We start from the raw sequence: 27899 nt of genomic DNA, 5'->3' as shown, positions 1-27899 counted from the left end.
TCATACATTGTCAGGAAAGATGGGATATGTGTGTGGTACATAATCAGTGGCGTCTCGCAGATGGAGTACTGTGGGGTGGTGAGGCGGGCGAGGGGTGGGGCAGGTTGGGGGTCGTGGAGTCGGACATAGAATGGCCAGGAGTAAAGTAAGTAAATAAATAAAACTATTTACCTTGCGCTCACTGCATCTCCAACTCGGCGATGCACTCCTCGCCTTACTTTACTCCACCCTCCACCCCTATGGCCACCATCTGGAGGGGGGAAAGGGGGTCCTATTGGCCCCCCAGGCATCCCCTTTTAGGCAGGTGCGTTCACTCATTGCACCCGCTTGTAAGGGGATCTCTCTTTCCTCTTGCAAGTGCAGGCAGGTTACCAAGCGCACAGTGAAACACGGAGTGGCTTTAAAGCACTTGAATGAACTGTGCTAAACAATTTAACAAATACATACTACTCTGAACACTATGAGGAAGTCTAATCCTTTAGTACATTGTCAGAGGTGAGACACTTTCTCTGACTAGACTGGATATGCACACACATACTAACATGGTCACTCACTTTCCTGACCCTATAGAATGACCTACTTTAACCATTTAGTGTCCGCATCCTCGAATACGTTTATATTTGAACATTCTCCATTGTAAAATAGTCAGGCCATACAGATTGACGTTTGATTCGCTTGTAAAATTTAGAGCAGTGGGAATGGTCTTTTAAGTAGGGATTAGAGATTATCGTAGTGATGAAAGATAATGATATTTTACCTTAGGTAGTAGCTGCCATTTCTCTGTCTATATCTGCGTCTGCAGAAGAATGTTAGCACAGCCACAACGATGAGTATGATCACAAACGCGGCAACTGTGAGCCCCCCAATAAGGCTGGGTCTGTGGAGCCTGGTCTCACAATTTTTTCCATAGTATAAGTAGGTATCTGTGTTGGGACATCTGGAAAGAAAACAGAAGGGCGAGAATTTAGAGGAATAAAGATGGAATAGCAGAATTGACAAACTCAGATTACACTGCCTTAATGCACCATAATTCAGAGATTTCATTTGGTTTCCTGATGTAGAAAAATGCATTATAAAGGGCAAATGGGAGCACTTGGAAAAGGACAACTCTTTTTGATGGTAAAGGAAACATGAAATACACTTAATAGAGTCAGCCTAAGGAATGTGGAACAGGGGACCTAATGGAATTCTCCAAATGACTAAACTATTTGTAAGAGCCTCAATAACATTTTCTTTGTGGGTTGAGTCTGATGCCTAAGCGTGGTTATGCATATGTACATGGATGTATCACGCTACCAGAAAATGGAGATCATAAAAGTATAGGATCCTTCCGCAAGCACAAAACAAGTTGAAAGTAAAGTGCACAAAAAAAGGAATGCTTAATTACACTCATTTACACCTAAAAGCAACTGAAAGCATCCGCAGTGTCTATTAACTTCTGTAAAACACAGATCTCAATAGTCAACCTTTTACACACCACCCAACAGTGCTTAATTTGTAAGAGAATAAGCGGCTCGCCCAATCATTTGCTCAGACACCTGAAGTCAGTGCTATGGAAAGGCAGGGTGCCAAATACCAAGGCTGCTTCGTCTTGATTCTCCCTCATGCCTCTTTAATCTTCCACCAGACACACCCTGCTTCTTTATCTTACTCTTGCATTCCTTTCTCTTTCTTTCCAGATTTGGTGTTTTCTCTCTCTTGCTCTGGATTGAAGTCTGTTGAGGAAAAATAAGTACTGGTGCCCAAGAATAAGTTCCGGTCAGTGCTTAATTTGAACTGGTGGTTTCCTGTACTCGGCACCTACTTGTAAACACTTGCACTTATGACAGTCTGCCACATGGTGACACTGTTTGTCTCATTAAAGATGAGCACAAAACCAGTTGTTTATTAATTCAATATGTAATAACAAAGGCGTAGCTTGGTCAGTAAGATTGGGACAGGTGAGTTTCAGATGTTCCCAACAATCACGCTGGCATATAATGTTATAATACATTATAGGCCAAGCAGGGTGCATAAGAGGGGCCCAAGGGGCAGTGGAAAGGGAGAGAAATGAGTTTTGGTAAGAGTAAGTGAGAGAAACACAATATTCTGTAAAATAACCAACATTTTCAAGGACTTTCAAAACATGGAGAGAGAGTATATTGTGCGTTTTGTCTGTGTGAATGTAAAGATTCCTGGTGAAATCCAACAGACAGCTCTCCGTACCTGACCGAAAGCACCTGTACCCAACAATCTATCAGAACATTCATTTATTAGGGGTGTACCGTTCCAGCCACCACCCCTGAAGCTACACCCCTGAGTATTATAAATCACTAAGAACTGCCACCCAAGCCATTCTTATAGCATTTGGGGGCTTGGAATAGTCTGAATTGTCATAATTGTAGGAGTGTGGTTATTAGTTGCTGAATTAGTGCGGTTATGGGCAGCGGTGGTAGGGGCAATGGGTAGTGCAAGCTCCAATGGCTTACTAACGAGGGCCCTGAAACGTATATTTTTACAAATTAAGCACTGATGCGGGCACCACCAGCTCAACTTAAACACTGCCATCCAAATAATTGCAACCTGCAGCTCAGTAGTAACTTGCCCATCCCATCTTTTCTAAAGAATGAACTCATCTGAGAACACCTGAAATAAAATAATTGGATAGCAAGGAAGCTGTTTTAGTATGAAGACATTGAAATCCTCTTGCCACTGGTGCCACATTTACTTGAGTGTAAGGTTTGATAGGGTGACCAATCACTCCATGTCATCATGGGCATTGTTGGCTGTCTTGTGCTTTATATAAGTCCAAAAATCTTTGATATCAGGTTTGTTAGTCAAATGAACTCATTCACAACATTGCTACAATCAATGAGGCATATTGTCTGACAGACCGCATGACCCAAAGAGGAGTTGTCAAAAGAGCTTAAAGGTGTCAGCAAGTTGAATGCAGACACAAATAGTTAAAATACAAGAGTTAAAGCCACCATAAAAGAGTTAGCTATACCCAGGGGAGGTTTAGAAAATGTTTTTTAGTATAGCCTTAATTGGTGGTGCGAAACCTAATAATCATCATATTCTTTTGTCCGCCGCCCCCCAAATAAATCCACTTTACTTTTCAATACCCTTTCCCAAACAATTTAAGATAAGATTCAATTGTGTATTTAGTCTGTTAGAGGACACAACAGCAAAAGTATCAATTGGCTACAGATTTTGTGCAGATTACAACCACGCCAGGGCTTTGACAAATTAATGAGTAACCCAATCATATTCAAAGTTATTATACATATGAGCACAGATTGAAGGTTTGAAACGTTTAGTTATAAAAATGCATACCACGCATGAGCAAAACACTTAGTTGAAAAACATTTATTTGAAAATGTGGCATATTTAAAACCAAATGAAAACTTTACGTTAACCACAAAATGTTTGAAACTAATTTCAAAAAGTGTTTTACAAACTCAGCACAGTCATAACTTTGTTTTCCCCATTATGATGTCTTACCATTACATCAGAATTTCAGATTACTTAATCAGTGTTCAAACTTTTACTTTTGAAGTTCACATATCTTATTCAGCACAATAAAAATACTCTAACAAAGACCCATTACAGGCACCTGTATTCAAAACGTTCTGTCGAGAGCATTTTCCAATTGGGACAAAACATTTATTTTTTTGATAAACAGTTTTTATTGATTTTAAGCCTCAGGACAGGGCAAGAATGTAACATTTGACTAGGCGTGGGGAGTGAACTCTGCTACTCCGTTCATAGAGTTTTCTGCACTCTAGACCGCCTCCCAGCAAGATTTCTCAACATCGGCCGTTGTGGATGGTCGGGACCGCTCGAACTGAGAAACAATCCGTTGCATTGAGGAAGCTGCTGCTCGAGAAGAAAATCTACTTGATCCGCAAAAAGAAGCAGCACCCTCTTGTGTATGGTGCCGTTCGCGCTGATTTTCCAGCGTAGGGCAAACACCTGTCACTAAAAGACACCTTGAACGGCAAAAAGTAAGCTCTTAAGGGACCTTCATGGCAGCTCGCCAATCCTCATCCTCCATCGGACCCAGCCATGGGAACCACAGGGTTCTGAGATGGGGTAGTGTACCAGGTGAGTTGACAATTAAGGTGCTGTAGATCTGGAAATTCTGCCAAGATTGCCCATAAGGAGTTTGGCCTCAAGGGGATTACGGTCTGGAAAAGTGTTGGGGACTGAGACATGAATGCGGAGAGCATGCCGGAGCTGGAGATATTTATAGAATTGCATGTATGCAAGAGCATAGGTGGTTTGAAGAGCTTGGAATGTGTGTCCCGGATCAGATGTCCCCCAGTTGGCCGCCACTAATGAGGTCCCAAGCTCTAAAGCCTTGAAGCATTGCAACCTCCCTCAACCAAGTGCCGTGCCAGAGGGGTGTCTTTTGGGTAAGTTTGCCATTGCACATGTTGAAGCGCCGCTCTCCAGTCCAAGAACACCAGCCTGGTCCCTGAAAATAAGAAGGTGAGAATGGAGAGCCATAGAGCAGAGCCTGCAGGTGAGAAAAACCTAACAGGAACAACTCCAGATGATAGACAGAGTTGGAATATCCCCCATTAAACCAGTCATTAATTACGAAGTGGGAAGCCAGGTAGTAAACATAGAGATTGTCCATATCTATGCCACCGTCATACGGGCCTCATTGACAGTGCATAAAGACAAGACAGTGTCAGGATCCATGCCAGAGAAACATCATGGCCATTCTCTCTAGGGCACATAACCACTTCCAGGGCAGGTGGAGCAGCACATTTTCAAACATGTACCTGAACCGTGGGAGAGTCATCATTTTGTATAGGGCCGTACATCCTCGAACATTTAGCCTGAGGAATTGCCACCTGCCACCTAATCAGGTCAGTTTTGGCCCTTTGGGCTAAGGATTGTAAGTTAAGGGCCCATGTAAGTTCTCGATGTAAAGAGACTCAGATGCCTAAGTATTTAAAGCTAAGCCTGCCAATCAAAGCAGTCTGTAGAGGAGGCTAAGGGGACCAATACAAACTTAGATGGATTCATCTTCAGACCAAAGTCATCCTCAAAACATCACAATATATGAAGACAAGAAAGGGCCACTCGTTGCAGGGTCTGCAACAAATGAAAGGACTTCTTCCATGTACAAAGGTATTCGGTCCATTTGGTCGGCACTCCACCATCATATCCGAAACTGGTGTCTATATGGAATAATTGGGGCAGTGGCCCGATTGCGAGAGCAAAGAGGAGTGGGGATAAGGGACAACCCTGGTGGGTTCCATGCCGTATGGGAAAAAGTGAAGAAAGTACCTTGTTGATCTGGACTCAGGCAGTGGGATGGGGTAAAGGGCACAAACCATACCACAAATTCGAGGTCCGATGCCGGCCCGAGTCAACACCAGTTGGAGGTAACCCTAGTCCACCATGTTGAAAGCCTTTTCTAAATCAATAAAAAGTAAAACAAGATCATGTGACAAACAATGGAGGTGTGCCGGGCCACATGGAGCCGTCAGAGAAAGTGACTCATGCTGAGAGTCGCATAAAACTGCATTGGCTCAGGGGAATAAAAGTAGCAAGGACCTGCCTGAGCTGGGTGGCCAGCATAGTGGCAAAAAAGTTGACCTCGCCGTTAAGGAGTGATATCAGACAATATTCCAAAAAGGAGGTGGAGGGAGGTTGCGTTTTGGGGATTACCACTATTGTGGCTGTGTCCAGTTCTGGAGGAAAGGTGCCTGTGTGACACACTTCCTTATAAAAGGATAAAATGTGGGGGGGTAGCGTCTCATGGAACACAGTATAGTATTCGGTAAGAAAACCATCTGGTCCAGGGGGTTTTCCTGGTGCCAGACCAGAAAACATGTCTCCAACCTCCTCATCGGTAAAAGGTTCGTCAAGGATATGGGTTTCAGCAGGATACAGGCGAGGCAGACGGATTGCGTCAAGGAAGTGAATGGAGAGCTCTGAGGCTCTCCTGGCGGGGGCTGTGTATAACGTTTCTTAGTGGAGAGCAAATGCCTGCGCATGACATGATCGACTAATACAATCAATAGTTTCAGGTATAATTCTATTCACGTATTGCTGGGAAGCCAACCAGTATAGCAATTTCCAGTCTTATTCTCTCACCCATAAATATTTGGTGTCATGGCCTGCCATAGATGTATGGTGGCTTCAAGAAAGTGATGTCAGATTCCTTCATGAAGGAGATCCAGCTGTCAGGGATATCCTCCTTTGGGTCAGACACAAGGCATCTTTGCCGGAGGAAGGCACATGCCTCTAGTTCAATAATGAGAGAGGCGCAAGGACATTCCTGGGCCCAATTGCATCCCCTAGCAATGCCCCATATTGTCTCCTTTTTGGCAGCTCATAAGGTGCCCGCTTTCGCGATTAAACCCTTAATTGCTGCGGAAGTAGGCCTTGAGGTCCCGACCTAGCCCCTGGGTAAATATCCTGTCCTGAAGATACCAGGCATTAAGATACCAGATGGGGTGCTACTCAGATCTAGGAGGCACACGATGAAGGACAAGAAGGGAATGATCCAAGATCCCTTGAGATAATATCTGGATTTGCCAAAGCACTCGACAGTTTGAAGCAGGTAAAAAGACCAAATCTATTCAGGAGTGTGTGCGGTAGGCTGCTGAGGTGTGGGTGAACTGCCAAAATCTCACATGTCATACCCTCCAGACATCACAGGGTCTAAGGGTGGCAGCCCAATCAGTTAGATGGCATGCCCCAGCGCGTCTAGAGCTAGTGAGAAACCTGGTGATATTGAGTTCTGGATCATTCACTGCATTAAAGTCGCCACCCATTAATGTGAGATCCTGCTGGAGGCCCAGGAGGAGTCTGGAGAAGTCCCAGGGACAGACTTGGTAAGATGCAGGAGGCACATAAACACACACAAAAGGGATCACTTGGCCCTCCAACATCTCTGTCATGGCAATGAATGTCCGTGCGGGTCAAGTGTTTCATGTGAAACTGTTAAGGGGAAGGTGAGCCGCAACAAGATAGCAACCCCTGGGACCCACGTAAATAACCCACATGAAAAGACTATCATATCCCTTAGGTACTAGGAAAGGGCAGCAAAATCCCATAAGAAGAGTTTCCTGAAGTAGGAGTACCTCGAGGAGGTGGCGGTCAACTAAAGTAAGAATTGTGGTGCGTTTCACACGGTCCAGGAGACCATTGGCATTCCAAGAGAGCACTCTGAAAGTCATCGCTACTGGGGATAGGTATGAGAGCTTGTGATGAACAGTATAGTGAGGGGACCTATCAAGGCCCCACAGCTGAGTAAAGAGTGCACCAGCATGGCACCACAAGAAGTCATGACTAGAAAATCGCTGTCGAATATTGTCATAAAAGCGTGTGTCAAAACCTAGAAAGGAAAACGAAAAATAAATGTACATGCAATGCAAACTAGAAATATGAAACCACAGCAACAAGGAACCAAATCCCCATCCCCAACTCCCTCCTTCCCCACACTTCTACCCCAGAAGCATCTTTTGCCCGGAAAAAAAGAGGCATTAAGAAAAACCATATGCACAACAATAGAGAAACATCAAACGGAAGAACTGCATCTTAGTAAAGGATGAGTCGTTAGCTGCTATTGAGGCTGGTAGAAGCATCTGCAGGGAAGAAGAATGAGTAGCTGGGCAAATGGTCACAGAGTACATCTGGAGAACAAATGGAACAGTTCAAAGGAGTAGAAACAATGCATTTGTCAAAGACTCAGTTCCACTTAAATCGTGGGACTGTGGAAGAGATCACAGCCAGTATTAGCAGATGCTGGCGTTAACCTTGTAGGGGCTGTAGATTTATCAAATGGGACAAAACATCACACACTGTGCAAAATTATGCAAAGTCTTAAGCTAACTTCGGTTAGTGTAAAATGACCATTGTTGAAGCAGGAGTGTAGCCAGTGTTTGGCTTAAGGTAGAAACAATAGGTGGGAGAGGAGGGCAGAGTTGTTGTCCATTTAATTGACATTAAAAAAAATACAAACGTGGTATGGGCCTGTCGAGGGCATGGCCGCCCTTGCTATGTAATGACTGGGACAAGGAGGACCATATGGAACACGGAAGTGTTTCTAAATAAAGACGCGGGGCATTCGAAAAGAATAATGATTGAGCGAACACGCTAATCCTGAACGGGGGCACCGGAGAAAAAATTATCGAGGCGAAAGGTAAGCGGAACGGAGCGAGTACTAAGGGAAGAATGCGCTTATACACCGCAGTGACTTGGGTGTTTAAATATATAAAATGGATACTCCTTAGTGGGTGGAAATAAACTAGTGGCACCAATACTGTTAAATAAGGACAAGTGCGTGTTAACACTCCAGTGGACATTTCTCATAAGGCCGAAGTATAATAAGGAAACACTGTAAAATAGTTATTGTTACAGATAACTATATATGGGTTTTAGCGAATGCTATGTTATTCGGGTAAATATCGATAACCTGTCATAAGATGGAATATCAAGGAGGGGATCCTTCCGGGAACGGGTGGAATCTTTTCCATTTAAATAGTACAAGGAAATAAAAGAGTTTACTTAATATTAATGGCATCTTAATATATACTAATACAGGATACTGAACTTCCTTTCAGCCAAACTTAACCAAAGTGTGAAGTGGAGTCCATTGGACATAATAGAGTGGACATTATAACAGAAGACCCCCGTAGAACCCCTATGCGGGTTGGAATTATCACCGCATACTAAGTAAGTTAATCACTGCGAATAAATGTAAAATTAATGGTAATATGCTACTCATCTATAAAATTGATATATATAATTCAAAATAATGACTTTATTTTACAGTAAAAGAAAACGGATTTGAAAATAGGTATTTATGGTTGGAATATCAATCACATACCACTACATGTTGTGTAAACTTAAGACAACCATAGGCACGAATCACCTCACGGTACTTTAGAAGAGAATACCTGACACATGGTGTAGGTCCGGGGTGTTTCTAAATACACAGCAAGAGCATGACGGTCACGACACAAATTTAGATATGAAACCCACGCCTTAATAAGGTTTATAGATATTAGATCTCTCCAGATCATACGGGATCATAGACCTCTATAAAGATAATGAGGTACTTTATGTGTTAACTATTACTCAAATGATACTCAACCAAAAAATTAATTTATACCAAAGAGATGTGGATATATGGACATTGTCAATGTGACACCTTATCAAGATGTGGATCACACTTATTCACTGAGGAGAAAAAATGTGTATAATACGGCTTGTAAGGTACTAAACTGGACACTTGAGAGCAGAAATTTGCATGACAAGGGCCACAGGAGTTGTGCAATTTTTGTATAATAGTATAACGTATGTTAAAGGAAGTGTACTTGAAATGGCTACATATTTGTTTATTTTGAACTTCTACAGCCTTGAAAAAGTCGTTGGGTTATACTCCCGGTCACGACGAAACACGTGTCGGCTGTGTGGAGAACGTGCAACATTCAAGAATAAAATTGAATACCTGTATTACCAAGGACTACATATTGTAATTGTGTCAATTGAGGTGGCAACACCAATATAGAACTATATTGTGATATACGTGTGCTAAGGAGTCTGTTTCTGTTTGAAGCGTAAGCTCGTTATTGGAAGGATTAGGTGGTTCCTTCTACCTTGTAGCACCGTGAAAGATAAACATTTGCATCTGGATAAAACTGTGAGACTGTCTAAGTGGCGCCAGTTAGCCTATACCAAACCACTAAACTGGATAAAACACGTTATTAGAACAAATTGCACATTATACACTGTGAGAGAAAGAGTTTTTGGATTTTGCTGTTGACTTCGCGCACACCGCCTGCCTTATTTTACCACTATATGGACATAGCCACTCCCATTTTTCAGACTGATTTCTTGAAATTCGGTCCCACTGCTAGCCCATAGGGATTACAGAGACACATGAGGCTACAAGTTTAGAGACTATATGTCTATGAGTAGCCTCCAATTGTGTGCCCATTAACAGTACTCCTGCAATTGCCGGAGAGGTACCTCTCTTAGCACCATCAGATCCTTGCCACTAGAGCAAGTCTATTTCTATTGCCTTCATACGCCCCATGCGGTAACAGAATAACTTCCACCATGGAATTACACTGGCACCCAAACTCAATGAGTGCTACCCCCATAGGGGCTGTAAGCGACAGGAAAAATGTATGACTAACAATTTCAATGTTCGCGCCGACAACTTAAATCTGTTATGCTAACTAAGACACTGTTGTACCAATTAGTACCACAATGCATATGTAAGTTGTATATATATTAAAACTGTAAAAGTCTCAGTCTGATGCAAAGGAGGAGAGGCAGACAGTAACAGGATGCTGCTTCTATTTAAGAACTCCATTGAGGATCTTGATTTGTCATATTTAGAAATCAGGTTAATGGCAAATGTACTAAACGGAATACTTTACGGCTAATATATGTTGTGTACATTAACACTGTTTGCAATCAATAATATGAAGAAATAATACGTATATTGGCAAATGGTATTCACATACTATACTATGAGAACCCATTACAAAATGGATGCCATGGTATCAACTAGCAATGACTGGCCAAGGAGAGTGTATTGTCCGTCTACTATGCCTAGTGATTATATGTATGGTGATGTTGCTCATTGTCCAATACGTGAGCAAGTGGACAGTGTTCCCCGTAAACACGTAACTGGCATTAAAACTTTACACTTGGAGCGACCTGGGAGAGCGTATTACTTGGACTGTGTGAGATATATTATTATAAATAATTTTTTTTTTAAATTCATACAAATAAATATTTGTATTTAGAAATTCTTTATTAACAAAAATATGATTTATTGCATACATTAAGTGTATTTGCTTCTTACCCTGTAACACCACAAAACTCACAACCCACATCTAAATCTAAAAAATAAAATGTATTTGCCCAATTAACTTAATGTATTATCAATTAAACAACTATTATTCATAAAAAAACTCATAAAAACTCATAAAATGTAAATAACTTCCCTCCCTTTACTCCTATAATCCACACAACCTTCACCTAAACTTAAACTTTACAAAAATTAATTACACAATTAAATTGTATTTTCCCTTAAATAACTAAATATAAAGTAAGTAAAATCAGATTACTCCCCACCCTTTACCCCTATCAACCCAAAACCCCCCACAAAAAAGTAATTAAGCAATTACCATAATTAATTATCAATTAATTAATATTGATTATCAACTAATTACTAATTAATGAAAAATAAATTACGTCCCGCCCTTTACCCCCATAAACTCTACAACCGGCACCTAAAATAATTGTTCAATTTACATATTTAATTATCAATTGATAAATTGATATTACTAAACAACTAATTATAAAAATAAATTATTCCCACATTTTACCCCTATAAACCCGAAACCCACACCCAAAAAATGTAATTAAACAACTAACAAAATTAATTATCAATTAATTATTATCAATTATCAACTAATTATTAATTAATTAAAAATAAATAAGTTCCCTTCACCCCAATACACCCCACAACCCGCACCTTAAAAAGAATTACACAATTAATAATCAATTAATAATTGATTAAAAATTAATTACTTCCTACCTTTTATCCAATGAACCTCAAAACCCACACATAAAATGTATCCCCCAAAATTTAAAAACACAATTAACATTATAAAATATCAAATAAATAATTAATAAATGAAAAATAATCATTACTTTATTAAAAATACATTTCTTCCCACCCTATTCCCCTATAAACCCACTACCCACTACTGAATTAAAAAACGCAAAATGTAATTAAAATAAAATAAATAACTACTAAAAATGTAACACGTATATTAAAAAACATACTAAAATACATAACACTAATTAAAAAATCTATATATTAAACAACTAAATTTTTGCAAACAATATTAATGAATTCTAGATTTTAAAAATCAATATTACTTACCTTAAAATCGATAGTCTTGTCCACGATATTCTTGCAAGTGATATTTCTTTGTCACGATATATACAACTCAATAATTGTGTCAGTCGGTATTACTGACTCAATTTTTTGTCTGAATACCCAAATTAATTGATGGATTTGCCAACTTCTGTCGTTCTTGACTGAAAATATCTCTTTCATAGTCAACATTTGGAATTGGTTTGAACTTGAGATTCAAGGTTTCTTTAATCTGACAGTATGTGATTTCTTCTTCTTGTTGTGGCATTTTTTAGTGACTTTCTTTAACCCGTTGCGTGCTCATGACGGAACCGTTCCGTCACGAGCCTCAGGTGGGCTGTGCTGATGACGGAACGGTTCCGTTACGGCCCGCTCGCTGCGCCTGTGCGGCGCGAATTCCGCACCTGCGCCGACGTTCTAAGGAGCGGGCGGGGCCGTGATGGAACCGTTCCGTCACAAGCACAGCCCACCCGAGGGCCGTGACGGAGCGGTTCCGTCATTAGTACGGAAGCGCCGTGCGGCCCCGCCTCCCCCTTAGCGCTGCGGCGGAATAGCCAGCGCAGCTAAGGGGTTAAGCTATCACCAGTAAGATTTTTGAGGTATTTGATCATCTTTTTGTTATCAGTCTCTTCATGTGCATTAATGAAATCTTCAAATGTCAAAATAGTATTGTGTTGCAAGAAGCACTTTCTTCAGGTATGAAAATATTGTGACAAAAATACAGTCTAACAGAAATATTGTGTCTTATATTCTGTATCTAAAGTACTGCCATAGTACTAATAGAAAATATACACCAACTGGGATGGTAATTTTGTAAATGATATTTAGGGCATGATATTTCTCTGACACGATGTTTTGCTTACGATTCTGACATCTCTTTTTTAACCATTTAGGGATCCCTTTGCAGTGGCGGCCCGTCATTAAGGGTGGAGTGGCCCTGCTCCCCCACCTTTTGCAAAGCATGATGATTGTCTGTCAGACTGGGCAAGTGTCAGACTGAAAGACACTCACCAGAGCAAGGTCAGACAGCCAGGTGCTTTACATGTGCTAAATATGCAGGTTCCTGGCAGTCTGAGTCAAGATTTGCCAGGCTACAAATTTCACATCCCTGAGGTATGACTTCATCAGCCCAGCAATGCATTTTGCGAGCCTCTCCCTCTTGATAGGAGTGAGTGCCACTGATAGCCTCACACCTCTGAGCTTCAGTTTTAAGCTGTGAAGTGCCCAGGGCTAAGTGTTTATTATGACACCTCAACTTATAGTATGGTGGGGTCAACAACTCTCACTAACACCAACCCGCTCTATGAGGAGCAAAGGCAGGTTCTCCCCTCCTTGGCTAACCCATGACAAGGTCAGCCAATGAGAGGAGTTGTGGAGTCATCCAGTTTTTATTTATCTCCCCAAAGCTTCTAGCTCCTTCCGGTGCCTCCTGATTCCCCTGCAGCCACCCGCTGGCCCTGCCGTCACCCATGCCGTCCTGTAAGTACTTTTCTGTCTGTGTGCATGCACGTATGAATGTATAGGAATGTGCATGGGCCTGCTGTGAATGGGTGAATGTGTTTGTATTTGCTTGTGAATGGTGAGGGTATGTGTGCAAGCTTGTGAATGGATGGGTGTAAGTGAGTGTGCTTGTCGATGGGTCTGAGTATGTGTGTACATGTTCCACCACTACAGCCCATTACAGGCTGCCACTGGCCCTTTGACGCTCTATGTGTGTTTTTCATTTATTTATTCTGTAGCTCGTACTGAATATGAACCTATTGTGATCAATACCCAGGACAAAGAGGTATATGAACAAATATATCATAGAAGCCAGCAAACAAAATCTGTCCAGCAGGTGTGCCACTCCCCAACTATCCACACCGAACCATGGAGAGTAGAACATTGTCTAAAAGATGGCACACTGGAATGCCACTGAAAAAATGTACAAGACTAATGCATAATTTCGGCTAAAACAAAAATGCCAGGGAAGACAAGTTTCCCATACAACACACCCACGTTCAAAGCACACTTTCTCATCCAAAGAGGTTTCTTCTAGACTAGGGAGAAACCCAAATTACAGAAGAGTAATCAAAGTAATTTACGTAATTTATTGGAGTTACTCTTTGATCCTAAATTTTCCTTGATTACGTAATCGTGCCAGTTCCTACATTTAAGAGTAATTTGTCACAAACATGCTTCGGCAGGAGCACGGTGAACTTAGCAAGCACAAACAGCTCCTGCCTTTTGCTGGTCCTGTCTGTTGCATTTAGAGCTATTTACCTAGGACAAAAAACGTCCATGGGTCCAAAGCGAGGGTTCATTTTGCACTATAAAAAATAGCACTTAGGGGCTGATTAGGATGGCGAGCAGACTTACGTCTGCCCCCACCCTATCGGGAATTAGGACCGTCCGACAGACTGTTGGCGGTCCCGACATAGGCATTACAATGCGAATGCCACCCCACGGACACAATGACTATATTTTGTAATGTGGCAGGTGCTGCTGGCAGCAAAACAATCAAGACGATGGACGGAATGTTGCACAGTGTCAAAACATTCACCCCCAGTCACAGATCTGGGTTTAATCCATCGTTATTTTGCTCACCAAGCCACCCCAGTTTAGACATGGCCATATTCAAATCAGTCTTGGCCCTGTGCCTCATGGGAACAGTCCAGCCTGAACTGCCAAGCCATGTCTTCCCTGGACCGGAATCAAGCATCCCAGGACCGGTTTCTGACTATCAGCCGTCTTAAGCCAGGATAGCTTGATTCCAGTGGCATAGTGAGCACAGGATCCACGTCTGGGCATGCCCTTCCCACATAGGGCACCTGCCACAAAACAAAATGGCGTCACTGCACATAATCCTGCACTACATGGCAGGCACTATGAGTTGCCTGCCACATGGTGCAGGAATAAGTAGTGCCCTCCCCACCATGGAGGGCCAGGGGGAAGGGGCTCACTACGGGTCCCCAAAGTCCCTTTCTGCCAGCCTTTTCATGGCTGGGTAACCGCCATGAAAGGGCAGGCAGAAAGGGGCATTGTACATCTCTTCCATGGTAGGGACTACAACCCTCTCTGCCCTACCGGCGGGCTCAAGGAGCCCGTCGAACTAGTGGCAATCTGTCTTGCAGACCACCAACACTCGCCCGCTATCCTAATGTGATGGGCCGGAAACTTGCGGTCCTCATCAGACCTTTGATGCTGGATTACGCTCATCCCTGCACCCAATTTAATTTTACTCTTCCTTTGCTAGCCAACTCTGCACTTTACCTTTCATAAATAGAAAGAAAGGTTATCAGGCTGCACCGTTTGAAAGACAAAATCAGTAGATAACTCAGTAACCAAGTTCCGCCTTCCAAACCATGGAAACAGTGTAACACCAGTAGTTGAATATGTCCACAACCCTCAAACAAAGCATTCTGTACATCTATACCTGAAATTTAAACCAACTGTGTAGTTTCTTTTATCGTGCTATTAACTCCATACCGTTCCCCTGAGGACTGTAATATGCCTCTGCCAAATTGACATCATAGATGACTCAATTTGATGAGATTTAAATTGCATCCCAATATTAGTGACCAGAATTGTAGTTCAGCCTTCACTTTGAAAAAGGAACTGCAGAAGGTGTATCACTCCCCTGTGCTTAGTTCTCTAATGAATGTACAACGTACCCATTTGAAATGGTAGTATACCACCACTAGAATGTGCTTCAAATCTCCACTTAAGTGTTTTAGGGGCCTAATGAAATCTACACCAGCTTCTCCCAAGGACAATTAGGAAACTTCACTAGGCATAAAGGTGTGTTGCATTTAGTCTGAGATTTGTCAACCTCCCTACACTCCAAAAATGTCCACTTGGTTATCCATCCCAGTTACCAGTAATACATCCTTAATCTTTTTTTTGTACCAGTCAACCCTAAATTGCCTTGATATACAAAACGGACTCAACATTCTCCTAAAGTGATTGGAGCAACCAACTTATTCAACCTGCTGACTAAGCCTCACTCACCACTTATAGGAAGGTAGGATCCTTCTGCATGCGTATCTCCACTTTTTGCCTGGTGCTAAGCTGTTTTTTGACTAGTCTGACTGTGATCCTGCTAATCAGGACCCCAATCTGCCTACTTTTTCCCTAACCTGTTATGTTATGTACTTAGGTACACTCCAGATTGGATACTGGGGTACCCTGGTCAGTCCCTATTAAATAGCACACATGTACCAAGGCCATTGGTACACCAGAGGCTTCCCATGGGCTGGAGCATATATTAGGCCACCCATGGGAGGCCATCCAAAATGGAACTAAAGGCCTGCCATTGCACCCTGTGTAAGTTGGTGCATGCACCACTTACTAAAGATATAGGTTCACTATATCTAATGGTCACTGCACTTACAACCTATAAGTCACCCCTAGAGCAGACCTTTACAACCCTGAAGGCAGGGTGGTTGGTTTTAAGTGAGAGGGTGCCCCTGCATGAACAGGACACACCTGCAGCCAACGGAGTCCATTCTCCCGGGTTGTCAGTGAAGCAGCTATACACTATATATAGAGGGGCATTACGCGACCGCGTGATGACCAACTCTAATACGGCTGAAAGAAACCCATTGTGTTTGATGTCAAACATGTTGGAATCACACCCCCACACTGGTAACTGGTGTGAGAGGTATGATTCCACCACCACGCTTGCAGTGACCCACACCGCATTGGCCTAAATCGAATTGATGTCAGCTAGTGGCCCACAACAGAGCATCAATATTTTTGCGACATCTCACCTGGATGTACCTGAGCAGAACCAAGATCTAGGGACACGTGTGGTGGCTCAAACCCAAATCGAATTGATGCCAGATAGTGACCCACAACAGAGCATCAATATTCTTGAGACATCTCACATGGATGTAAATGAGCACAACCGAGATCTAGGGACACCAGTGGTGGCTCAAACACAAAGATTACCGCCTGATGGCTTACAACAGAGCATGACTACCGTTGAGACACCAGTTTTGGATGCGATGACCCCTAACTTACTACAAAAAACAACAAGTGATGGACTGAATGTGGATCAATGTCACACACTCCCCCAGTCAAAAGATCTGGGCCCAAATCCATCGTTTTTTTGCACTCCACACCACCCTGGGTCAGATAATGGCTTTATGCAAATCAGCTCTGACCCTGTTGCCCCATGGGAACAGTCCAATCCGAACTACAACAGCCATATCTTTCCCAGACCGGAATCAAGCATCCGAGGACCGGACCGGTTTCGAGGTAACACCTCTCTTCAGCCCGGCTAGCTTGACTCCAAGTGGTGTGGAGTGCCTGGGACCCACGTCTGGGCATCCCCAGCGCACTTAGGGCGGCAATTGCAAAAAACAACAAGTGATGGACTGAATGTGGATCAATGTCACACACTCCCCCAGTCAAAAGATCTGGGCCCAAATCCATCGTTTTTTTGCACTCCACAACACCCTGGGTCAGATAATGGCTTTATGCAAATCAGCTCTGACCCTGTTGCCCCATGGGAACAGTCCAGTCCGAACTACAACAGCCATATCTTTCCCAGACCGGAATCAAGCATCCGAGGACCTGACCGGTTTCGAGGTAACACCTCTCTTCAGCCCGGCTAGCTTGACTCCAAGTGGTGTGGAGTGCCTGGGACCCACGCCTGGGCATCCCCAGCGCACTTAGGGCGGCAATTGCAAAAAACAACAAGTGATGGACTGAATGTGGATCAATGTCACACACTCCCCCAGTCAAAAGATCTGGGCCCAAATCCATCGTTTTTTTGCACTCCACACCACCCTGGGTCAGATAATGGCTTTATGCAAATCAGCTCTGACCCTGTTGCCCCATGGGAACAGTCCAGTCCGAACTACAACAGCCATATCTTTCCCAGACCGGAATCAAGCATCCGAGGACCGGACCGGTTTCGAGGTAACACCTCTCTTCAGCCCGGCTAGCTTGACTCCAAGTGGTGTGGAGTGCCTGGGACCCACGTCTGGGCATCCCCAGCGCACTTAGGGCGGCAATTGCAAAAAACAACAAGTGATGGACTGAATGTGGATCAATGTCACACACTCCCCCAGTCAAAAGATCTGGGCCCAAATCCATCGTTTTTTTGCACTCCACACCACCCTGGGTCAGATAATGGCTTTATGCAAATCAGCTCTGACCCTGTTGCCCCATGGGAACAGTCCAGTCCGAACTACAACAGCCATATCTTTCCCAGACCGGAATCAAGCATCCGAGGACCGGACCGGTTTCGAGGTAACACCTCTCTTCAGCCCGGCTAGCTTGACTCCAAGTGGTGTGGAGTGCCTGGGACCCACGTCTGGGCATCCCCAGCGCACTTAGGGCGGCAATTGCAAAAAACAACAAGTGATGGACTGAATGTGGATCAATGTCACACACTCCCCCAGTCAAAAGATCTGGGCCCAAATCCATCGTTTTTTTGCACTCCACACCACCCTGGGTCAGATAATGGCTTTATGCAAATCAGCTCTGACCCTGTTGCCCCATGGGAACAGTCCAGTCCGAACTACAACAGCCATATCTTTCCCAGACCGGAATCAAGCATCCGAGGACCGGACCGGTTTCGAGGTAACACCTCTCTTCAGCCCGGCTAGCTTGACTCCAAGTGGTGTGGAGTGCCTGGGACCCACGTCTGGGCATCCCCAGCGCGGCAATTGCAAAAAACAACAAGTGATGGACTGAATGTGGATCAATGTCACACACTCCCCCAGTCAAAAGATCTGGGCCCAAATCCATCGTTTTTTTGCACTCCACACCACCCTGGGTCAGATAATGGCTTTATGCAAATCAGCTCTGACCCTGTTGCCCCATGGGAACAGTCCAGTCCGAACTACAACAGCCATATCTTTCCCAGACCGGAATCAAGCATCCGAGGACCGGACCGGTTTCGAGGTAACACCTCTCTTCAGCCCGGCTAGCTTGACTCCAAGTGGTGTGGAGTGCCTGGGACCCACGTCTGGGCATCCCCAGCGCACTTAGGGCGGCAATTGCAAAAAACAACAAGTGATGGACTGAATGTGGATCAATGTCACACACTCCCCCAGTCAAAAGATCTGGGCCCAAATCCATCGTTTTTTTGCACTCCACACCACCCTGGGTCAGATAATGGCTTTATGCAAATCAGCTCTGACCCTGTTGCCCCATGGGAACAGTCCAATCCGAACTACAACAGCCATATCTTTCCCAGACCGGAATCAAGCATCCGAGGACCGGACCGGTTTCGAGGTAACACCTCTCTTCAGCCCGGCTAGCTTGACTCCAAGTGGTGTGGAGTGTCTGGGACCCACGTCTGGGCATCCCCAGCGCACTTAGGGCGGCAATTGCAAAAAACAACAAGTGATGGACTGAATGTGGATCAATGTCACACACTCCCCCAGTCAAAAGATCTGGGCCCAAATCCATCGTTTTTTTGCACTCCACACCACCCTGGGTCAGATAATGGCTTTATGCAAATCAGCTCTGACCCTGTTGCCCCATGGGAACAGTCCAGTCCGAACTACAACAGCCATATCTTTCCCAGACCGGAATCAAGCATCCGAGGACCGGACCGGTTTCGAGGTAACACCTCTCTTCAGCCCGGCTAGCTTGACTCCAAGTGGTGTGGAGTGCCTGGGACCCACGTCTGGGCATCCCCAGCGCACTTAGGGCGGCAATTGCAAAAAACAACAAGTGATGGACTGAATGTGGATCAATGTCACACACTCCCCCAGTCAAAAGATCTGGGCCCAAATCCATCGTTTTTTTGCACTCCACACCACCCTGGGTCAGATAATGGCTTTATGCAAATCAGCTCTGACCCTGTTGCCCCATGGGAACAGTCCAGTCCGAACTACAACAGCCATATCTTTCCCAGACCGGAATCAAGCATCCGAGGACCGGACCGGTTTCGAGGTAACACCTCTCTTCAGCCCGGCTAGCTTGACTCCAAGTGGTGTGGAGTGCCTGGGACCCACGTCTGGGCATCCCCAGCGCACTTAGGGCGGCAATTGCAAAAAACAACAAGTGATGGACTGAATGTGGATCAATGTCACACACTCCCCCAGTCAAAAGATCTGGGCCCAAATCCATCGTTTTTTTGCACTCCACACCACCCTGGGTCAGATAATGGCTTTATGCAAATCAGCTCTGACCCTGTTGCCCCATGGGAACAGTCCAGTCCGAACTACAACAGCCATATCTTTCCCAGACCGGAATCAAGCATCCGAGGACCGGACCGGTTTCGAGGTAACACCTCTCTTCAGCCCGGCTAGCTTGACTCTAAGTGGTGTGGAGTGCCTGGGACCCACGTCTGGGCATCCCCAGCGCACTTAGGGCGGCAATTGCAAAAAACAACAAGTGATGGACTGAATGTGGATCAATGTCACACACTCCCCCAGTCAAAAGATCTGGGCCCAAATCCATCGTTTTTTTGCACTCCACACCACCCTGGGTCAGATAATGGCTTTATGCAAATCAGCTCTGACCCTGTTGCCCCATGGGAACAGTCCAGTCCGAACTACAACAGCCATATCTTTCCCAGACCGGAATCAAGCATCCGAGGACCGGACCGGTTTCGAGGTAACACCTCTCTTCAGCCCGGCTAGCTTGACTCCAAGTGGTGTGGAGTGCCTGGGACCCACGTCTGGGCATCCCCAGCGCACTTAGGGCGGCAATTGCAAAAAACAACAAGTGATGGACTGAATGTGGATCAATGTCACACACTCCCCCAGTCAAAAGATCTGGGCCCAAATCCATCGTTTTTTTGCACTCCACACCACCCTGGGTCAGATAATGGCTTTATGCAAATCAGCTCTGACCCTGTTGCCCCATGGGAACAGTCCAGTCCGAACTACAACAGCCATATCTTTCCCAGACCGGAATCAAGCATCCGAGGACCGGACCGGTTTCGATGTAACACCTCTCTTCAGCCCGGCTAGCTTGACTCCAAGTGGTGTGGAGTGCCTGGGACCCACGTCTGGGCATCCCCAGCGCACTTAGGGCGGCAATTGCAAAAAACAACAAGTGATGGACTGAATGTGGATCAATGTCACACACTCCCCCAGTCAAAAGATCTGGGCCCAAATCCATCGTTTTTTTGCACTCCACACCACCCTGGGTCAGATAATGGCTTTATGCAAATCAGCTCTGACCCTGTTGCCCCATGGGAACAGTCCAGTCCGAACTACAACAGCCATATCTTTCCCAGACCGGAATCAAGCATCCGAGGACCGGACCGGTTTCGAGGTAACACCTCTCTTCAGCCCGGCTAGCTTGACTCCAAGTGGTGTGGAGTGCCTGGGACCCACGTCTGGGCATCCCCAGCGCACTTAGGGCGGCAATTGCAAAAAACAACAAGTGATGGACTGAATGTGGATCAATGTCACACACTCCCCCAGTCAAAAGATCTGGGCCCAAATCCATCGTTTTTTTGCACTCCACACCACCCTGGGTCAGATAATGGCTTTATGCAAATCAGCTCTGACCCTGTTGCCCCATGGGAACAGTCCAGTCCGAACTACAACAGCCATATCTTTCCCAGACCGGAATCAAGCATCCGAGGACCGGACCGGTTTCGAGGTAACACCTCTCTTCAGCCCGGCTAGCTTGACTCCAAGTGGTGTGGAGTGCCTGGGACCCACGTCTGGGCATCCCCAGCGCACTTAGGGCGGCAATTGCAAAAAACAACAAGTGATGGACTGAATGTGGATCAAAGTCACACACTCCCCCAGTCAAAAGATCTGGGCCCAAATCCATCGTTTTTTTGCACTCCACACCACCCTGGGTCAGATAATGGCTTTATGCAAATCAGCTCTGACCCTGTTGCCCCATGGGAACAGTCCAGTCCGAACTACAACAGCCATATCTTTCCCAGACCGGAATCAAGCATCCGAGGACCGGACCGGTTTCGAGGTAACACCTCTCTTCAGCCCGGCTAGCTTGACTCCAAGTGGTGTGGAGTGCCTGGGACCCACGTCTGGGCATCCCCAGCGCACTTAGGGCGGCAATTGCAAAAAACAACAAGTGATGGACTGAATGTGGATCAATGTCACACACTCCCCCAGTCAAAAGATCTGGGCCCAAATCCATCGTTTTTTTGCACTCCACACCACCCTGGGTCAGATAATGGCTTTATGCAAATCAGCTCTGACCCTGTTGCCCCATGGGAACAGTCCAGTCCGAACTACAACAGCCATATCTTTCCCAGACCGGAATCAAGCATCCGAGGACCGGACCGGACTCGAGGTAACACCTCTCTTCAGCCCGGCTAGCTTGACTCCAAGTGGTGTTACCTCGAAACCGGTCCGGTCCTCGGATGCTTGATTCCGTTCTGGGAAGGACATGGCGTTTGTAGTTCGGACTGGACTGTTCCCATGGGGCAACAGGGTCAGAGCTGATTTGCATATCGCCATTGTCTAACCCAGGGTGGTGTGGAGTGCAAAAAAACGATGGATTTGGGCCCAGATCTTTTGACTGGGGGAGTGTGTGACATTGATCCACATTCAGTCCATCACTTGTTGTTTTTGCAATTGCCGCCCTAAGTGCGCTGGGGATGCCCAGACGTGGGCCCCAGGCACTCCACACCACTTGGAGTCAAGCTAGCCGGGCTGAAGAGAGGTGTTACCTCGAAACCGGTCCGGTCCTCGGATGCTTGATTCCGTTCTGGGAAGGACATGGCGTTTGTAGTTCGGACTGGACTGTTCCCATGGGGCAACAGGGTCAGAGCTGATTTGCATATCGCCATTGTCTAACCCAGGGTGGTGTGGAGTGCAAAAAAACGATGGATTTGGGCCCAGATCTTTTGACTGGGGGAGTGTGTGACATTGATCCACATTCAGTCCATCACTTGTTGTTTTTGCAATTGCTGCCCTAAGTGCGCTGGGGATGCCCAGACGTGGGCCCCAGGCACTCCACACCACTTGGAGTCAAGCTAGCCGGGCTGAAGAGAGGTGTTACCTCGAAACCGGTCCGGTCCTCGGATGCTTGATTCCGTTCTGGGAAGGACATGGCGTTTGTAGTTCGGACTGGACTGTTCCCATGGGGCAACAGGGTCAGAGCTGATTTGCATATCGCCATTGTCTAACCCAGGGTGGTGTGGAGTGCAAAAAAACGATGGATTTGGGCCCAGATCTTTTGACTGGGGGAGTGTGTGACATTGATCCACATTCAGTCCATCACTTGTTGTTTTTGCCCTAACTTACTACAACATGATAGACTTCCTGAATCAAGTTGCACGGACCCGATAATCAACCTCTCCAATTACACAACGTCGGTAGCAGAGAGACATGTGCTCTCCAAGGGACAGTCATTTGTACCTATGGCAGTACCAGATTTGTTTAATGTCAAGCTTGAGTTGCCGAGGTTTTTCAGAAAAATCCGACTGAAGTATTACTTCAGTAAAAATACCTATATCCCCCCAAAGACAACAGCCACACCATTCAGACCTCCATCCACTTTTACACCAGGCTCTTATCTAATGAGTGAGAAGATACTCGCCTATGAGAAGATTGTCTTGCAAGAAACCATGGAGTTACTGGACGAAAGGAGATATATAAAGCACAACATCAGCAAGCAAGAAAGATTACCACTATCCTCACTGGGAACCAATGACGCCATCGTCATCAAGGCTGCAGATAAAGGCGGTGCGGTAGTACTACAGAAAACTACTGACTACGTGGAAGAAATAGAACTACAATTGGGAGCCACTGAAAGCTACTGCCCCATACCCAAAGATCCAACTGCCAAGATAAAATCCATGATAGAGAAGCTAACTAAGGATGGACTGGCAGAGGGATTGCTGAGTCAACTGCAGAGTGACTTTTTGAATAAAAAAGAACCCAGGATCCCTACAATATACACTTTACCAAAGATACATAAGCGATTGGAGAAGCCGCCCAGTAGACCCATCGTGTCTGGGTGCGGATCCATTTTGGAGCCACTCAACCTGTTCATCAATCATTGTTGTAACCATGGATACCAGAAACCAAATCATTTGTAAGGGATGCGATGCACATCATTCAAATGTTGGAGGGTCAACCATACGATATCCAAACCCAACTGCTTGTAACACTCGATGTGCCTTCTCCACACTCTCCCATCCCTCAGGGCAAAGCACTGGACGTTGTCACGGCTACATTGGACAAGCGCACAAGGCCACATTGGTTGCAAACTGACTTCATGATTGCTCTGTTGGAAATTGCGATGAAGCGCAACTACTGTATTTTCAGTAATCAATTTTATTACCAGTGCAAGAGCATCGCAATGGGTGCCACCTACGCACCTAACCTGGCTAATATCTTCATGGATGACTACGAGGAGGAACATCTATACAGCCATGATAATCCGTTTATAACAAAAATGTAGGTGTGGAAGCGCTATATAGACGACGTCATAATGATTTGGTCAGGCACTGAAAACGATCTCAAAGAATTCTGGGGCTGGCTGAATACAAGCTCAAGTGATATTCAGTTCCCCATGACTACCAACAGTGAAGCCATTGCTTTCCTGGACCTTACTATCAAAGTGGAAGATGGTTTCCTGTTCTGTGATCTCTATCGCAAACCAACCAAAAGGAATACACTCAAGTACAAATCGATCACCCACGAAGTCTGAGAGACAATTTACCCTATGGCCAGTGCCTCAGGCTAAAGAGGAACTGTGGACGCAGGACAGAAATTTTTCAAGGAAACGGACACTCTAATCACTCGCCTGAAAGAGAGAGGATATCCCACAGGATTGTTGAAACGGGCACACAAACATGCCTGGTACTGTGACCAATTGCTGCAAGTAATAGAGAAACCGGAAAAGACTGAAAATATTGTCTGCGTGACAACGCTCAATACCAAAAGCAACAGCATAAAAATGATTGTGAAAAATACTGGAACCTTGTTGCAAGTGAACTCCAGACAACTGAGCATCCATTGTTTGCCTTTAAGAGGGGCAGAAGCATAAAAGACAATGTGGTCAAAGCATATCTAGAACCCCCCCAAACCATTGAATCTGAGAACCCAAATGGGCCTACCACCAGTAATCGGTCACCATAAATGTGGCCACTGCAAAGCCTGCTCACTGACAGTTGAGGGATCTACTTTCAGACATAACAACAGAACACACAAACTGCTGCATTTCACCAATTGCAATAGCACGAACCTGATATATGCCATTTGCTGTCCCAGTGATCTACTCTATTTGGGACAGACTGCCCAGAATGTAAAGGCAAGAAATTACAACACATGAGCCGAGTGAGATGCAAGGTACAGGGAGCCCCATTAGTTGTTCATTTTGTGTCACACAATCCTCCAGAGAGTATAAAATGGTGGGTGATTGAGAAAATCTGTCCCCTTCCGAGAGGTGGCTCTATTTCAGTGGCCCTCAGCCGTAAAGAATGCACGTGGATCCATTCCCTCAATACTGTTATGGCAGAATTGAATGAGTTTGAAGAGACCTCAAAACAAATAGGACAACTCTAGCACCCTCATTTGCTTAGCATGCATGCAGATCATATGACATGTATGAAGTTGTGCCATGTGGTTTTAGTTATTTATTATCATAATAACATCTGTGAATAATTTTCGGCCACTACAACAATGAATATAGCTCCAAATATTAACACATGACTAACAGAACTTGTGGTGCCCCAATGTGTAGTTGTTCTGTTTTCACGTATACTTGTTTGGATATGGCAGAGGCAGACACCTTTGCCTATAGCGAGGAACACATAAAAAACTTACTAGCTGCCCCACCCGTGTTTGCCTCCGCAACCTTAAGCGCAACAGACATGGCTTTTTAGGAAATAGTCTTTTTATTCCTGCCCTTTTCTGTTGTGTGGTTGCTTTCTATGCTGTCATTCTTTGCCAAAGCGCCGGGATGCTCCTCTGGAGTCGCTGTGCGCTATAAAAGAAATAAAGTAACATAACATAACATAACAGCGCAAAACCAGAACGAATCAGATAATCTGACACGATTAAAAAAGAAACAAATACGCACGGATTTGCACGGCCATTTTTTATTACAACATCTCCGAGCTGGTACAATCCCTGCAGGACTCCAAATAAAAAACGTCCCAGTAATTTTTACTGAAGATCCTATTTACAAAAAAGGATATAGCTTTATTGAGACTAAATGCAGCAGGGATTTAATGGTCCTAACAGTTGAAACCGCCCAACGTCTCTCTAAAGTACAGCTAGAAGAAATCTCAAAATTAGAAAAAGCAATTTCTACCAACCAACAAATTCCGGATGCCAAATCATTGCTAGAAAAAGTTGAAAAAGAAATAGCTGAATTCAAAGATTACACCATTATTCAAAAGAGCAATCAATTTGAAAAGGACAAACGCAATTTCAATATAGACAGAGTCTATCCATATTTACAAACTGATTTTTATTCTAGGCCAGAGGCCCGAAGACACTTACAAGATTACCAAGGAAGATCTTCTAATAATTATATTACATTCTCTGAAACTTCATCTTCGGGTAGCAGTAGTGAAAACGAGGCCCCCGAGCCACGTAGATTCAACAATAGGAGAGAAGCCCACCAAAATCAGCAAACGCCTTTTTTGGGAAGAGGCCAAACAAAACCCAGGGGCAAAGTACGATTCAACCACCAGCCATGGGAAATGTCCACCAGGAGACAGAATTACAAGAACTAAAGAAATCACCCATTTTCAATCTTAGCAAAAAAATCTTAACTAAAGAAGAAAAAAGTGTCCTGGAAAAGGGACTCTCCTTTGTACCATCGCAATTCACCGATTTTGTCAAACTAAAAATTGAAACCATGGAATTTTGTAGAAAGATCCGTTAAAAACATTCTTCGCGGAACATCCATGTGAGTTGTCAGTGGAAACCACAGGCCTAAGGAACAAATCATCTTTCGTTCCCCCGAACAACAAAATTCCTAAGGAAGTGATCACTTTCGAAAGGACGTTACTTTCATCTATAGTAAATATGGAAAAAAGTAAAAAATGGACAAAATTTAACATGACAAAAAATGAATCGCGTGCTCTAATGGATATGAAGAAGGACAACTCGATCATTTACAAACAAGCAGCTAAAGGCGGTGCACTTGTCCTTTGGGACAAGTCCCTGTATGTAACAGAAGGCAGTTGGATGACCAAAGTTGATATAGAAAAATAAACTGTGACCCCACTGGAGAACTAAAAAACCAACTGTACTCAATCATTGATGAAGGATCTGAAAAAGGTTTCCTAGGAAAAAAGGAAACAGAATACTTGAAAATAAAGCACCCACGCATTCCACTTTTTTATGTACTTCCAAAAGTACACAAAAATGAGACACAACCACCCGGCAGACCAATTATCTCTGGGTGTGAGTCATTGATGGAGCCTGCATCGAAATATGTCGATCACTTTCTGAAACCACTCATGACAGAAGTGAGATCCTTCCTAAAAGACACCACGGATTTCATTAATAAGATAAGCCAAATCAAATTTGAAGAACACAACCATTTTTTGGTCACAATGGACGTGGTGTCGCTATACACCCAAATCCCCCAGGACGAAGGACTACATGTATTAGAATATTATCTGGACATAAGAGTAAGACCACACAGAGTCCCGACCGATTTTATTCTCAAACTGGCGAGTTATGCACTGAAAAAAAACTATTTCAACTTTGATGGTGACTTCTATTATCAGACAAGCGGAGTGGCGATGGGCTGTCCTTTTGCCCCGGAATTCGCGGTGTTGTTTATGGCCGCATATGAGGAGACATTTGTTTACAAAAACAACCCCTTCTTTCATCTCATCGAATATTGGAGCAGATATATCGATGACGTGTTCTTTGTGTGGACAGGCCAAGAAGAACAACTCAAAGAATTCCACCAATGGCTCAACAATAGAACAAAGGAAATCCAATTCACTTTGAACTATTCAAAGTATAGGATGCCCTTTCTGGATGTGGCAGTTTATCCAGCAGACGGAGGACTCGTGACAACTTCACACAAGAAAGAAACAGACCGAAACAAGTCGTTGCATTTCTCAAGCAACCAT

At 44.6% G+C, this 27899-nt stretch overlaps 1 protein-coding gene across 1 annotated transcript in view; it reads right to left on the bottom strand.

Annotated features, from left to right (window-relative positions):
- Positions 1-27899, bottom strand: part of LOC144783294 (uncharacterized) — a 688842-nt gene that overhangs the window by 11260 nt on the left and 649683 nt on the right. Inside the window, exon 15 of the mRNA XM_078662344.1 lies at positions 758-937. Within this exon, the coding sequence (XP_078518470.1) occupies positions 758-937 (180 nt within the window). The remainder of the gene's footprint in view (positions 1-757; positions 938-27899) is intronic.

The sequence above is a fragment of the Lissotriton helveticus genome, chromosome 9, assembly GCF_964261635.1.
Source record: "Lissotriton helveticus chromosome 9, aLisHel1.1, whole genome shotgun sequence".
Taxonomy (NCBI): domain Eukaryota; kingdom Metazoa; phylum Chordata; class Amphibia; order Caudata; family Salamandridae; genus Lissotriton; species Lissotriton helveticus.
This window is presented reverse-complemented; position numbering and strand designations above follow the sequence as displayed.